This window comes from Mustela nigripes, chromosome 10 (assembly GCF_022355385.1).
Source record: "Mustela nigripes isolate SB6536 chromosome 10, MUSNIG.SB6536, whole genome shotgun sequence".
NCBI lineage: Eukaryota > Metazoa > Chordata > Mammalia > Carnivora > Mustelidae > Mustela > Mustela nigripes.
The window spans coordinates 16,285,111-16,299,490 of record NC_081566.1 but is presented as its reverse complement, the minus strand read 5'-3'; the positions used below and the strand labels follow the sequence as shown (position 1 = coordinate 16,299,490).

General features: G+C 57.1%; 1 protein-coding gene across 1 annotated transcript in view; it reads right to left on the bottom strand.

Moving 5' to 3' along the window:
- Positions 1-1,021: 1,021 nt before the first annotated feature.
- LHX4 (LIM homeobox 4) overlaps positions 1,022-14,380 on the bottom strand; it is a 40,804-nt gene continuing 27,445 nt past the window's right edge. Inside the window, exons 3-6 of the mRNA XM_059414018.1 lie at positions 9,175-9,377; positions 4,706-4,860; positions 4,222-4,393; positions 1,022-1,990 (exon numbers count right to left, since the gene is read on the bottom strand). Coding sequence (XP_059270001.1) covers positions 1,596-1,990; positions 4,222-4,393; positions 4,706-4,860; positions 9,175-9,377 — 925 coding nt within the window. The 3' untranslated portion in view covers positions 1,022-1,595. The remainder of the gene's footprint in view (positions 1,991-4,221; positions 4,394-4,705; positions 4,861-9,174; positions 9,378-14,380) is intronic.

Here is a 14,380-nt window from a genome sequence, read left to right as displayed (position 1 = left end):
AGGTGGCCAGAAGGCTGATCCCAGGAATTCACTGACTACGCATTTCAAAGCCTGACTGACCTCATTTTAGTCGTGGGAAGGTGCCTGTAGCAGATGCAGCAGCCAAAGTGGTATTTTAGGCCTTCCTTTAGCCTGCCACCACGTGCCTGAATCCCGGGGACCTCAAAGTGCGACGAAGCACTCACAGAAGGGGCCAGCATCCTTACGCTCCTGGCCCGTCGCTTCATGTGAAAGCGAGGCAATGCCTGCTTACCTCTTCCTACTCTCTTGTTTAAAAAGATGGAGGCCAGAAGTTTCCCAAGGGGACCGGACTGCTACCTAGCTCCCTCCCCGTGCTGTGCGCTGCAGAACTCCCTGACGGACAGATGTGAGGGGTGACTTGCGGCAGCAGCCCAGAGAAATGCAGCCCGAGAACCACCTGGAACCCTTCAGGCGATCTTAGGGCTGTTCCCTAGTGATCATCTCCACCAAGATGGGCCAAAAACACGTTACTAGTTCTTGGTAGACACCAACACTGTCCAATTGAGTCAGCTACCCCAGAGAAAGCTCTCATTTCTCAAGGGCTGGGGTGGGCTGGCCAGCTCGTCTGCACCACCTCCTGCCGAACAGACTCAGGCCGGTCCAGCCTGCGGGATGGGGAGCTCTGGGAGGCTTGTCTGCTGACGTGGCTAAGCGGCCTGCACGTTTAGAATCCAAATGCGCCTGCACGTTTGCACTGATTGTCGATCTGTTCTTTCCGTATTCTAGCTTTAACCACTGTGTAACCCACAGCCTGCGTTGTGGAATAAATGATACGAGCAAATTAAAAAGGCACGGTGTGCACCGAGGGGACTCGTCGGGCAGTCGCTGTGATGGTCCAGGGCCACTCAGCTCCAGCCTGAGTCACCTGCAAGGAAAACCACTTCTTGCCATCGGGGTTCAGTGATAAGGAGGGGATTTCTTAAAGACCAAAATGGACAAATATTGTCTGGCTTGTACTTCTGGGCAGGAAAGAAATCATATTTTTCATAGGAAAAAAAGAAGAAGAAGAAGAAGGGGACGTTTTCAATATCAAATGGTGGCCATCAGAGTTTTCACTGACCTTTAATAAGTGACTTTTTATTTTCAAAATTAGAGTTCAATAAGGTGGTCCAGAAATCACTTTTATTATACTCAAGGGCCATGATGCCTCTACCTCAGGGATCTCAGTTCTGGTGAGAGCAGTGGTTCGGGAAGCATCTCATAAGACACCAGTCGGAGCAGAATTCCCAAAGGCCAAGGTGGCCTGACGGTCACCTCGTGCTACCAAGCACCGAGCAGCCAAAGCCTGTAAGCAGGGCGGGGGTAGGAAGCCACCAAGCAGCACCCTAGCGCTCTAGGCTCTGCGCCCCTGGGCCGTGTTCTGAGAGGAGGCTGCCTTCCCACGACCACCCCCCCAGGATAACAGGGCCCTCGCGTGGTCTGGCCTCTCGCCCGCCCAGGGATCAGCGGAGGACTTCCATTGAAAATAATGGAAATTCACAGTGGCGCGCTTTTGATCCTGAAAAAGCAAGTCTCTTTTGATCCTTGAAGACATTCTCTCAGGCCAGGACGGGTAGGGTGGGGAGGAGAGATGTTTAAAAAGGAGGATGATCCATTTCATCGAGCCAAGAGGCTGGGCTCGTGGGGAAGTCGGGATAGCCTACACTGCTTCCTGTGGAGATGTCAGAGGTGGGTCCCCCAGCCATGGCTCTCCGCGTCTGGCTCACTCCCTGCCCCGCATGCGCAATGATGCCCAAATTACTGTCCACCATGTAATCCAGCCCATGGAGCAAAGGAGCGTGAGACGGCAGGGACGATACGGAGGAGGGAGACTGGGGGGCTCCATAGGGGCTCCCGTCCCTCAAGTCCTGATAGGATTGTCCTGTCCCGTCCATGGAGAAGCTCCCATTCATTAACTGTCCGCCTGTAACGTCCCCCACGTTGCCATAAATCCTATTGGTGTGGCCAAGTTCTGAGAGAATTTGATCCTCTGTGGACAAAAGAACGGAGATTTATTGTCAGCCGCCAGGACTCCGGTGGTCCCTGTTCTTCACAACCTAGGAATACACGTGACCAAGGAAGGCGCCCGAGGGAGGCCGCTGCCTCACTGCCAGGCTCGCGTCAGACGCCACCACCGTCCACTTGGCAGCCCAAGACGGACCCACGGAAGAAACACCTGCAGACACTGCCGGCAGGTCCCAGGGGTCTGGACAAGTGTCTGGTGCGTTCGCTGGTCCCATGTGGCTCACGGACTAAGCTACACTAAAGCATATGAATGCCTGAACTTTGTGGGGTCATCCGTCAACACCCCTTCCTTCTACAAATGGAAAACTACGTGCTGACAGGATTTCATCTAAGAGCTTTCAGGCTGGGAAAACTTCTTGGTTTCTTTGGTTGGGAAAGAAGGCCCATGAGGGCGGGTAGCTGAGGGCCACTCTTGGGCATGGACACAAAATCCTTCTGGTCTACCCAGAAAAGCGGTTCAGTATCGAAGGACTCGGTTTCTCTCTCTCTCTCTCTCTCTCTCTCTCTCTCTCTCTCGAATACGCTCTTCACTGGGGACAAAGTATTGACTTGATTAAGGCAAATGGGCATTCTTGTTTCTTGAAGAATTTCATTAAGGGCTTCTAACAGAACCTGTGCTACCCGGAAGAATGCATCTCTCCAACAGAGGCGAGCGGTTTTAGTCTTAAGAAAGAAGAGTTCTGTAGTTACCCGGAGAGGTCCATGACATGTCGACCTGGGGTCCCACCTGCGCCCAGCAGAAAAGAGCTACAAAGCAAGACGCAACGATCCCGCATGTTCCAGACGTTGATTCTGGCAGCTCGGATCAGACTAAATGGCTTTCCTAATTCCACCAACACAATGGGAAGGGAAGCACAGGCTCTTGAACCCTTCCCAGGACCCCAGAGGGCAGACCTCCCGAGTAAGCAACAGTCCTTTCAGGGCACCGTGCTCTGGCCCCCAGCTGGTTCCATCCTCTGCCCCACGAACTTCCTTCTCTATTCCCACCCTGGGCCCATGCATCAGCTCCTATCAAGCCTCCCCAGACGAGACGTCGACACCCATTCCTTCTACAACCTGCCCCAGGTCTGCCCACCCCTGCCCCCCTACCCGCCAACTCCACCCAGAAAATGGAAAGGGGGAAAGAGCTCATGCTCTTTAAAGGGGGGCAGAATGGTGAAGGCTCGGCTCCACTGGAAAATGGCCATTATCTGGCCTTTTGCCTATACCTGTCATCCCATACGACCCTCTGTGGGTGCCACAGGCTCCCTGTGGGGACAGTCATGACTTCCAAGTGTACCACTATGCTGAACTTCACCCAAACACATCCACAGTCGGCTGTGTTCATCAAACCCCACAACAGCACTGAGATGGGCAAGGAGGTAGCTGCTCCCCACTTACAGATGTGGAAACTGAGGCTCAAGAAAAGCGAATCGATCTGAGAGAGCCACAACTGGCAACCGGATTTCTGAGCCACCCCCACCCCACCCACCCACTGCCTGCTCTTTCTATCCACCCACAACAGAGGACCTTCCACCGCTGAGGACTCAGTAAATGAGAATAGTTATGGCTGTTTGCAAACAACCTTGGGATCCCAGACATGCAGCGATTTGCCATTTTGCTGACACACGAACTTAAACGTAGCGCATGCGGCAAAGCTTCTGTGCGGGGGCCAGGACGGAGTGAGCGGTGGGGGAGGGATTTCAGAAGTGAGACCTGTCCCCATCCCACATGGGCTCACTGTGGTGCTTTCCCAGGGCAAAGGGCCTCCTGAGTACGTCCTCCCCGCCACCAGGAGACGAGGACGGGGGCTGCTCCAGGGGATCATGGGACGAAGGCCAGGGTCCCCCCGAAAGGGAAGGGAATGCAGGAGAGGGGCCAAAGACTGGGGCAGAGACACAGCTGTCTGTTCCCAGCTGCACGGGCCAGCGAGAGAGCCCCAGTCCGCAGGAAAGGAGGGGAGGTCTTGGGGCCCAGGATCCTGGGGAACTCAGCTTCCACATTTCAGCAGCAGAGCTCTCTTGTGTCCTACTCCTTGTCCCGTCTGAAAGGGCCACTGACACCCGCCCGCCCCCTTCACTGCAAGTCGCCGGGAAGAGCCTGGCTTCAGGAGGCAGTTGTCCAGGCCTCGAAAAAGATCCCTCCTGCTTGTCCAGAACTACTGATTCCCGGGGGCCTTTCCTAAGGCCTCGGCCTCGCGCCTGCTGCCCTGCTCACCTCGGAAGCTCAGCTCACTGTCACTGACCCCACAGTCCTCGGCAGAGCTCTCCTTCTCCTGCTTGCCGCCGGCCCGGCTCCGCTTCACGCTCTTGTAGAACTGTCCCCAGCGGTGCCGCCCCGCGTCCTTCTTCAGGCGCTTCTCCTTGGCCCTTCGGTTCTGAAACCAAACCTGCCACACGAGCAGAAGGGACCCACTCGGGGGGTGTCCACCGCAAACCCAAGGCCCCCAGGGTCCCCAGGACAGGTCGCTGGAGACGCACTGAAGCGTCGGTCGAGCTCAGGGCCTGGAGTGTGATGTGCCCGCTACTCCCTCTGCCTCCGGCTCCGCTTCCACAACCGTCCCCGGGTCCCAGCTCCCAGGGCACTCCCTGAGCCTCCCTCCTGCACAGCGTGGATGGCACAGATCACACCCCTGCCCAGCGAGAGGGCTCAGGCCTGGGACCCCCAGACGGTGGAGGCGACCAGAGGCCCGATGTCTCACCTGAACGACCCTCATGTCCAGGCCGGTCTCGGAGGACAGCTGCTCCCTCACGTGCCGGGCGGGCTTGGGGGAGTTCTTGTAGGCGCTCTTTAACGTCTCCAGCTGCTTTGCGGTGATGGTGGTTCTGGGCCGCTTGGCTCCGGCCTCGGAGTCGTCTGCAGGGAAGACCACTCCTTACCGGGTTCTGCCTGCCCCAAGCATCTGGGGCTCATCCCCTTCCCCCCTCCTCCTGCAGTCTCGCCCACCGTGGGCAGAGCCATGGGGAAGAATAGGGAACGACCCCCACGGAGCCCACTCCTCACCACGGGCCTTCCCATGTCACGGAAAAGTGAGGACAACAGTCCCTCGCTCCGGTCCCCGCCCCGCTCCGTGCCCCGCCAGCCCAGCCACGCAGGGGCTCCCACCAGACGGAAGGGGTACGGAAGGCAGAGACACCTCTGCCCCTCCCGCCCTCAGGAGCCCCCCACTTCCCAGATCCCTTTGTGGGGGCCACTCTGAGCTCAGAAGGGGTGACCAGCGCATTCACTAGTCATCTAAGCAGCATTCCCCCATCATGGGTCAGACCCCGCTGTGGGACGCGCAGTCAGTTGCGTGGATCAGACACGGGGAGGGAAAGACGAGGGATGAGGCGGCTCCACAGGACCTGCTTCGAGCTCCCTGACGCGAGCGGAAAATGAGCTGCTTACTCGGGCCAGAGTCAGTATTTTTTGAAAACCACTGGTCTGAGGAGGGTTCAGGACAACACACGGCCGGATCCCAGTCTTCCGTGGATTCTGAGCAGATAAGCCTGGAGTTCCCGGCGGTCAGAGGCAAAGACCTGGACGCACCCGGGAGCACACAGTCGGGGCAGACGGCTCGTCTCCCCTCCCAGCGCTAGACCTCCACCGTTCTCTGCGGGGCACCCCGAGTCCATAGGCCGCCACTGCGTCCCTGGCTCTCTGGGTCTTCTGGGTTCCCCCTCTGGGTCCTTTAAAATGTCACTGCTATATTCCTACCTTCCTTTCCATTTAAGAAAACCCTCTCTTAGGACCAATAACAGCCAACATTTGCTAAGCACCTACTATGTGCCTGGCATGATCTGAGAGCTTCATGTGCAAACAACCCTCACGACAATTCCAGAAGGTGTTTCTTGCAGCCGGGAGACCTGAGTTCAGCCTTCTTGCTGAACGACGGAGTGACGTGGGCGAGTCCTCTCCCTGCTCTGAAGCCCAGGGCACCAGCGCCTGCCCTGAGGGCGCGGCACATGGCCCGAGTCCAAACGGCAGTCAGGTCCACAGCCGAGGGAGGACGAAGTCCCCAGTTGTCTCCCCTTGGGCTGTTTTCTGCTCCAGCAGAGCCATCACAGTCCGTCCCCTCCACCCGCTCCCTCTCGGGAGCCCTGCGGCCGAAGAACAAGGCTTCCAGATCTACCACGGCAGAGACTGAGGAAAACCTCCAAAGTTCTCTACTTTAAATTCTATCGAAAGGAATCCAAATCTTCTGCCCCTATTTATACAGATGACAGTGGACAGCATTTGATGCCAACATGTAATAGGGCACTTTGAATACATCTCTACGGTCTTCGGATCTAAAATGTGAAATAATGAAACCAGCAAAACAATGTGATTCCTCAAGAACTGTCTAATTTTTAAAAAGGCCGGCCTAGTGATTTTAGAAACTGTTTTCACCGCGGCCATTGGGATCTACCCGCCATCCTGGTTTGGTGGCCCAGGGGCTCAGAACTGCTGTCTCTGTGCACAGGACTTTGTTCTTGCGATTATGGGGACTATTATGCTGTTATTTTAACATTCACTGTTATTATAATTTAAAATCTTTTTTATATCCTATAACAATGTCATCCAAGTATTCATTAAGTAGTGGTGGCAGGGCTCGTGCTGAAAAATGTACCCAAAAATCAATAACTTTGGTACGGAAGTTAAATGTGATAAAACGCTATGAAGAAGGCCAAGCGAGACCATGATATCCTCGGCTGTTAATTTAGGAGAGAGCATTCTGCAAGGTATTAGAGATAGTGCTGAGAAAATAAAAAGTAGCATTAAGGCAAAGATACACTTCACCGGCTATGGATTTATGTGCTTCCAGAATACATCCCCCCCCCCTCCTACTTTTTACATTAATTCCTATGGGAAAATTAGTCTTAAAATATGTTGGTTTTGAATTATGCAGGGTCTCCTAGCACTTGTCCCTGGCATAAAATGCAACCTCATTATATTGAAAATGCAAATATCCAGGGGGATGTAACAAATGAATGAAATCATTCACACTAAGGTACAAATAGCTGATATTAGGCCCTTTGTGTAGCCCAAGGGGAGGAAACTGTAAGCCTGAAAGAGGGTTTAGATCAGCAAGGAGGAGTTAAAACATACAAAGAACCAAATGTCCCAAAGCAGACAAAGGTCCCCGCTGCACTCAGGTTGCCCGGATTTCACAGGATGGACTGGCCTCTGCCCCATTGGCAGCCAGAGGCAGGAGGAAGGCGTCAGTTAAACTGTATGACCTTCGGCTACCTGAAATCCTAAAGCAGATTTCTCCCACTGTTGACATTCCTCTTCCTTGTGCCTCTCACTCTCATTCAGCCTCCCTCTCCGCAGGCGCCTCCTATGCAAACCTCAGGGAAGGGCCCTGTGTGGCAGGTGCTACTCCCCACCCCCCATATGGAGCTGAGAAATCAAAGCTCAACTAGTTACACAGCTGGCCAGGGGGCCCCCAAGTTAATGACTGAACAGAGATATCCACCAGCCCCTGATGCCAAGTCCCGTGTCCTCCTGAGGTCTGGTGCGACACAAAGAATCCCCGGTGGAAGTGTTGGCTCTGCCGTCACTCCTGCCTCCCAGCTGGTCTCCCCCCACCTCTTGAACCGTCCCCAGCAGAGGTGGGTGCCAGACCGTGAGTGCTCAGGGTCTAAACAAGGCCTCGGAGGATGAGAGCAGCCGCCGGCCCAGAGGGAGGTCACACATTCTTAGTATCTCTGGGGAAGGGCATCCGAGTTCCAAAGGCAGCTTGGGATCTCTGAGCCCATCTGCTTTGATGGCTTATCCCCGACAAGATGCCCTAATCTTCTCTGACATCATAATTGACTCCAAAGCAGCAGCATCGGGGGAGCTTTAAGGAACCAGAGCAGATGAATACGTTAAGGCAAAGAGCCTGGGAATGGGCTTGCTGTGGCCCCCGGGAAGAGGAGGACGGGGACTTGAAGGCCTGTCCATTCCGAAAGGCCAGCACTGTGCGGGTTTTGGGAGAGGAGGGTGGGAGCCTCTGACCCAGGCACCCCTGCAGTGTGTCCCGCTCCCCTCCCACCAGAGCTAAGCTGGGCTCCAGCTGCCTCACCAAAACGGACGGTATACCTCTGCCTCCTCGCCACCACAAAACCCTCAAATTCATTTCTCCACGTATGGATCAGATCTCTGTAACGCATGGGCATGGGGGCCCAGGAAAGATCTAGAAGGAGATGCATGAAAGTGTTTTTGCTTTTTTTCCCCCATCAAGCCCAGCCCCGTTGAGAGCTGCTTTTTGCAGTAACACCCTGAGTTGATAAAAACTCTAGTCCAAGGCAAATGACCTTGATGTTTGCGAGTTTGTGCGTCTGAGATTCCCAGGAAGGGTTTGGCCAAATGCCAAGTCTGGAGCCAGGGTGAAGGGCGCAGCACGTTGGGGCGCAGCTGTGAGAGAGCAGCCGGAGCGGGGGCTCCAGCGGAGGGAGCTTGGCCTCCCTGCGGGGCCGCAGCCCTGTCTGGGTCCTGGAAAAGCCCTGGGCTGCTCGGGAGCATGGCCCTGGAAGGCCAGAGCAGCTCACCCTGGGGCCCTGACATCAGGGTCGGCCTTGTGGAGGTCTCCACATGGCAGAACCCATTCAATAGGCTGAGGGGGCTCAGGGGAGGGCAGGGTGGGTGGAAAGTTCTGTGGCTGACTGGAGTCTCTCGGAGTGAAGACTGGCTCCTGCCTCAGGGACTTCAGGAGACACGAGGGGTCCTCATCTCTCAAGGAAAGGGGAGACCCTGCCCTCGACAAGCCTGCAGTCGGAGGGGGGAAACAGAAGTATGAGCTGACATAGGCCTCGCTCCGACTCTCGCTGACAGAAGCCTTTGAGGTAAGGGAGCGCCAAGGTTCGCGTGCACCCCAGTACACAAGACTGCTGAAAACCCGGTGTCCACGGTAGACAGCGCCCTGTCCCAGGCCCCCTGCCAGGCCGGGAGCCACCGCCACGAAGAGCACAAGGTGCTGACCGTTCTTCAGCCGCCGACTGATGTGGGGGCCAGGCCCGCTCTCGGGCCCCGTCACCCCACTGAGGCTGTGGCAAGGCCAGCCAGGGCTAAGGGATGGGGGGTGATGGGAACCGTCCCACAGGGGTCCGTGGAAGCTTCCCAGAGTGGCAGGGTGTGCGCAGGGCTCCGGGGGAAGGGCAGCTCGGAGCCGGCAGGACGCGGCCGAGGGCTCGGCCCGGCCCGAGGTCAGCAGCAGGCCCGGCTTACCGTTCTGCTTGGCCGTCTCATAGTCCTCTTTGCACACCAGCCGCCCGTCCTCCAGGAGGTAGAACTCGTCCCCGGTGGCCAGCTGCCGGTTACAGATGATGCAGGCGAAGCAGTGCAGGTGGTACACGAAGTCCTGGGCCTTGCGCACCACCTGGGTCGGGGGGATGCCCTGCTGGCAGGCCGTGCATTTCGTGCCAAAGCGCCTGTCCGGGTGGCATGAAGGGATTAGCGCTCAGTGGGGGGGGGGGGGACGGCCCCCGACTTCCCATCACATCAGCCCCTCTCCCACCCACCACTCTGTGCTGTCCATGCGCATCGAGGCCTGCGTCCCCCAGCCCCTGTGCTTACTGTCCCCTCGGTCCCCGGCTAGCCTTACGGCTTTGCGGCCCAGGTTCTCTCACCACCGCATGAAGAGGCTGCATCAGAGCGAGTTTCCAGTGCCTCTTCTAAGGCCAACATACCTGGGCTCCCACCTGCCTGATCCATACGCCCAGTTCCCTCTGAGCAGGCTGGGTCAGCCTCTGCAGCCTGGTCTGCAGCTTCCGGTGAGGCCTCGACGACCAGCCCCACCGGGCAACTGCATGTGTTCGGGGCTGGTGTGCAGAAGGCATCCAGCGAACACCTACCTCTTCACGCGCTCCCACAAGGGGAGCCAGGAGACCCCCACATGCCGGTGTGCACACGGCAGTCCTGGAGAAACCTGGCTATGGCCGTAAGAGCGGGGCTCTCCCCAAAGCTCCTCTCTCCTGCCCTCCCCTTCGTCCCGCACACACCACAGGCCTCCATGCCAGCCTCCATCCCCTTCCCATGCACCGCCCCTGAGATGCGCTGGTCTGAGGTGAGCCCAGGAATCTGCACTTTGCACACCCCTGCACCACTCTGGGCAAGGAGTCTGCAGACCTCAGTTTGAACAGCGCTTCTTCAGCCCGCTCCCTGGTCTACACCTTTCCGGGCCAGCACGGAGGCCACCCTGGGCCCAGGATGGGAAGTGGGGAGAAGGAGACCCACTGAAAGTAGGGTCTGGTGGGATCACTGAAAGCCCCTTCCCCATGCCATCCAGGTGGTCATAGAGGCCAGAGGGGAACCTGGGGCCAGTGTAGACGCGGGTGCTGAAAGGGGGTGCTCCCCGGCAGGTGAGCCCTGCCTGCTTCAGGAGGGAGGCGGGAGGGATTGGAGAGGCAGGGGCAGAGTTTAAAACAGCAATCAACCTAATTATTCATGACATTTCACACAGCAGAACTTTATCTTCTTCAGGATGAAAGACTTCGCCTAATGGATCTGGGGAAGGTTTGATTTTAATGGTCCTTTTAACTAATGCTTATAGGCAGCCTGATTTCCCCTGAAAGGACAGTACATATTTCATCCACATTAATACCAAATAAATTAATTATGGTCATGGCTATCATGATGAATCCCAGATTAATGCAGAATGATGGGTCTCTTATGCGGTAATGATACCTGCTGGGGGGCGCCAGGGGCCCGGAGCGGGCGCGGCCAGCTGCTGTTTCGGGAGCTCCCCACCCAGCCACGCGGTGTCGCAGAGAGAGAAGTGGGGGGCTCCGAGTCTCGAAGTGTGGCCCAGGGGACTACTCTCCTGAGACGAGGTCTGAGAAGCGTGTTGGGGTGTGAGAAGCTGGGGTGTCTGGCCCAGAAGGACCCCCAGACCTTGGTGTGGCGAGGGGAGTGGGGGGCACAGGAGCAGGCCTCCAGCGCAGGGTTCTCCAGCCCACGGCTCAGCATGGACTCTGCAAACTACCCCCGACTCATCCAGAATTGTGCATCATGAAAGGTTTCATCAGATTTTCAAAGGGGTACAGGACCCAGAATCAGAGCTAACACTTGTTGAATGAATAGATCCGCTGATGAAGAACCACACTTTATAGAGTATGTACTCGGAGACGGCTAAATCTGAGGGTGGAGAACAAAGCATACGGTCCATTCTAGAAAGTTCTACACCTTCCAGAATCCAGGTGAAACCAGGCTTCTTCCACAGCTGCTGTGTAACCAGGTCACCCACGTTAAAGAGGAAGGCAGGCAGGCAGCCGGTTCTATCCCCTGTGAGTAGATGCGTGCATGTGTCTGAGGGACAAAGAGAAAAGAAGCCTGTGTAGGCATGTGTCTCTAGTGTGTGTCTTCAAAATGCCTGCAGTGTGTGGATCCTCTCTAGGCCAATTCACAAAGCAAGTGTTAGAAACGAAATCGCGCCTTCAGCATGCTCCCCGCAAGCCCTCTCGCAGAAAACACAAAAGTCCAGTGTCCACATCCTTTGCAGCAGGTGCCGGAGCACAAGCAGCTCCAATTAAGAATGAGGTTTTCCAAAAAGCAAGCCTGATCTCGTGGAGGGTAGGAGGGCTGAGGGGAGGCTCTGGAACAGAGGAAGGATTCCCTGGCAGAAGACCACATGTCTCCCCCTGAGGAAGCGGACTATGGCTTTCAGTAACCAGAAACTCAGCTGACACCAGAGCCCCAGAGACATGAAAGATAACGGGGGTATAAATTTAATCTACATACCGACAGTGATTCATGTGTAAAGGGGGCAAGTGCACAAGAAAAATGAAAAATAAATGGACTTTCCCACCAGCGTTTTTTAGCAATTGAAGCAATTTTCCTGATTGTGGGATTTATACCAATAGTAAGTGCGAGTTGCTCCTTATTACCTTTCCCCCCTGGAGCACAGCCAGCGGGACCCTCAATGAGGGGGCTGTGTGTACCCCTTTGACCCACAGGGCTCCCCCAGCTCGGCCCCACCCCAAGGGGCGCCCCTGCGACCCACTGGTCAGAGCCTGTGGCCCCAGAATAAGGCACCGCTGTGGGGGTGTACACCCAATGGAGACACTGTCCCAGGGCTTCCAGAGCTGCGAGCAGCCCGAGTCACGGAGGAGACGGCTGTGCCTAGACGCCTAGATGACTTGTTCCACGACAGGCCGTAATGAGTCGGTCGTAGTTCAAATTCCCTGGTCCAAAACAAGGTCAAACGGTGGACTTGGCCGCTGCACAGACAGGCAATGTCTCAGCAACCTGACCACCGTTGAAGGATGCTGGGGTGGAGCAGAGCTGGACGCCAGCCAAGGAAGAGGTTTCTGAGGGATTTTCCAGGTCGGGGTACTACCAGGATGAAGGTGCCCCCTCCATCCTGCCCCCGGGACCTACTGTGTGCAGGCCCTGCTCTCTCAGTGCACCTGCATCACCCTGCTCTCCAGAAGGACGGGCTGTCCGGTCCGCCCTGCCTGGCCAGGCCTCCAGGGACAGCGGGTCTTCCGTCACCCAGGGAAGGCAGCTGGAGCCGATCCAAGTGACAAAGGAAATGTAAGGAAGGACTTGCTCATGGCCCCCAGCGCTTTCCTCCTCAAACCAGCATCACTGGAAATTCTGTCCTCCTTGCCCGGCACAGAGCAGGCAAGCACCGAGCTGAGCCAAGGAAGGCGAAATGTGTGTCTCCGCCGTCCAGGAGGGACCAGCCCAGATCCTGATCCTGCCCCTCCCACCGGAAGCTTCCAGAAGGAAACAGAAACCGAACCCGGCTGCAGTGAGGCCGCCACCGAGGAAGACACGAAACTCTGCCTCCCACTCATGCGGGCCTCCTGCTCACTCCCCCACGGTCACGTGTGTGCCCCGCAGTGAGGCGGGTGTTAGGGTTCCTCCGCACAGACCAGAAGCTGAGGCTCAGATCCGGGTGGGGGCCGGAGCTCAGGCTTCTGACCACTCAGCTGGCATGTGGCAGGTGTCACAGGAGACGTCCCCAAGGAAGCCGGCCATGGTGCCGCTACCCCGAGAAGGGAACCAGGCAGAGGGGCATCCCCAGCTGCTCCCAGCCACAGGGCATGAGGCTGCCAGGCCGGGGCTGCCTTGGGAACCCTCCCCCCGGGGATGTCCCTCCGACACACCAACTGACCCTGCTCAGCTCCTTCCCTGCTTCTGCCCCAGGGGTCGGCATGATGGGCCTGGCCGGTGGGCTGGGGAAATGCACCAGACATCACAGCCGACAGCCAGGAGCTGCCCCTGACCCTGGGAAGGGGGCCAGGCCTGTGTCCTTGGCCTCACCCTTGGCTCCCAGGCTCAGCCTGAGTTCCCATCTGCCCATTTCTCTGTCCACCTCTGCTGCTTCTGACAGGCCCGGTGGGGCCAGTCTGCAGGCCCAGGACAAACCTGAGGGTGTCTGGATCCTGCAGGAAGAGGGCAACAGGCAGGTCCTGCAGACGCGCCTTCTAGAAACAGATGCACACAAATCCCATAGCACACCCTGATTTTAAGTCCTGTCCCAGAATGCCAGGGTCCACATTCTCGGCATCGAAATACAGCTCATGGAAGCGCCTACTGTGTGCCCCTGTACGCACATCCTTGTGCTTATCCCTCCTCATGGTGGTCATTGCCAGCCCGACATCCCCCACCACAGCCCCTGGTGAATTTAGCTCCTGTCCTTCCCGCCATCATGCTTGCTGACTTCACCGTCCACGCAACGGTCCTTCCTGCCCCTGCCCCCTCCATTCTTTAACCTCCTCCTCGGAAGGTCATGGCCTCTACTCTTGCTCGGCCGCTCTCTTCCACGGTCTACCTAGCTCCCTCCCCGCAGCACTGACTCCCACCGCTCAGCTGTGGCCAGACCAGCTAATCCCTTCACTGCCCACAGGTCCTCATGCGCCTCCCACCCTGGTTTCCTCCTTACCCAGCAGGCATCGGTCCGTCCATCCATCCGTCCGTCCGTGGTCCATCTCATGAACCCTTCCCTTCCACATGCCCCCACCTCCCCAGCCTGCTCTCCGCCCTCAGCCGTCTCCACCCAGCGCCTGACTTAACGCCTCCCCGACTCAGTTTACATTTGTGATCAGAGACTCTAAAGGGCCTGAGGAACCCCCCACACCTCCCTTGTCCATTCGCTCTGCTGTGCTCCCAGACCCCCCTCCCTCCAGCCCCGCACCTGCAGTCCCAGCCCGCAGCTTCCCATTTCCCAGACAAGGCCCGCCATGTGCCCCCACGGTCCCGTGCAGCCACCCTCTGTCCTGCCTTCCCGCCACCTCCTACTGAGGAGCCAACCATGCTCCCGTTCGAGGCCGACCGTCCACCCAGGCCCTGAGTCTGTGTCTTCTTGGCCCATAATTATGATCAGTCCTGCAGCAACTGTTCCTTTCGCCCCCCCCCCTAGTTAATTTTCTGTATCGACTCGATCTTCCCCAGCAGTGTTCAAGCATGTTCTTGTTTCTGCCACTTC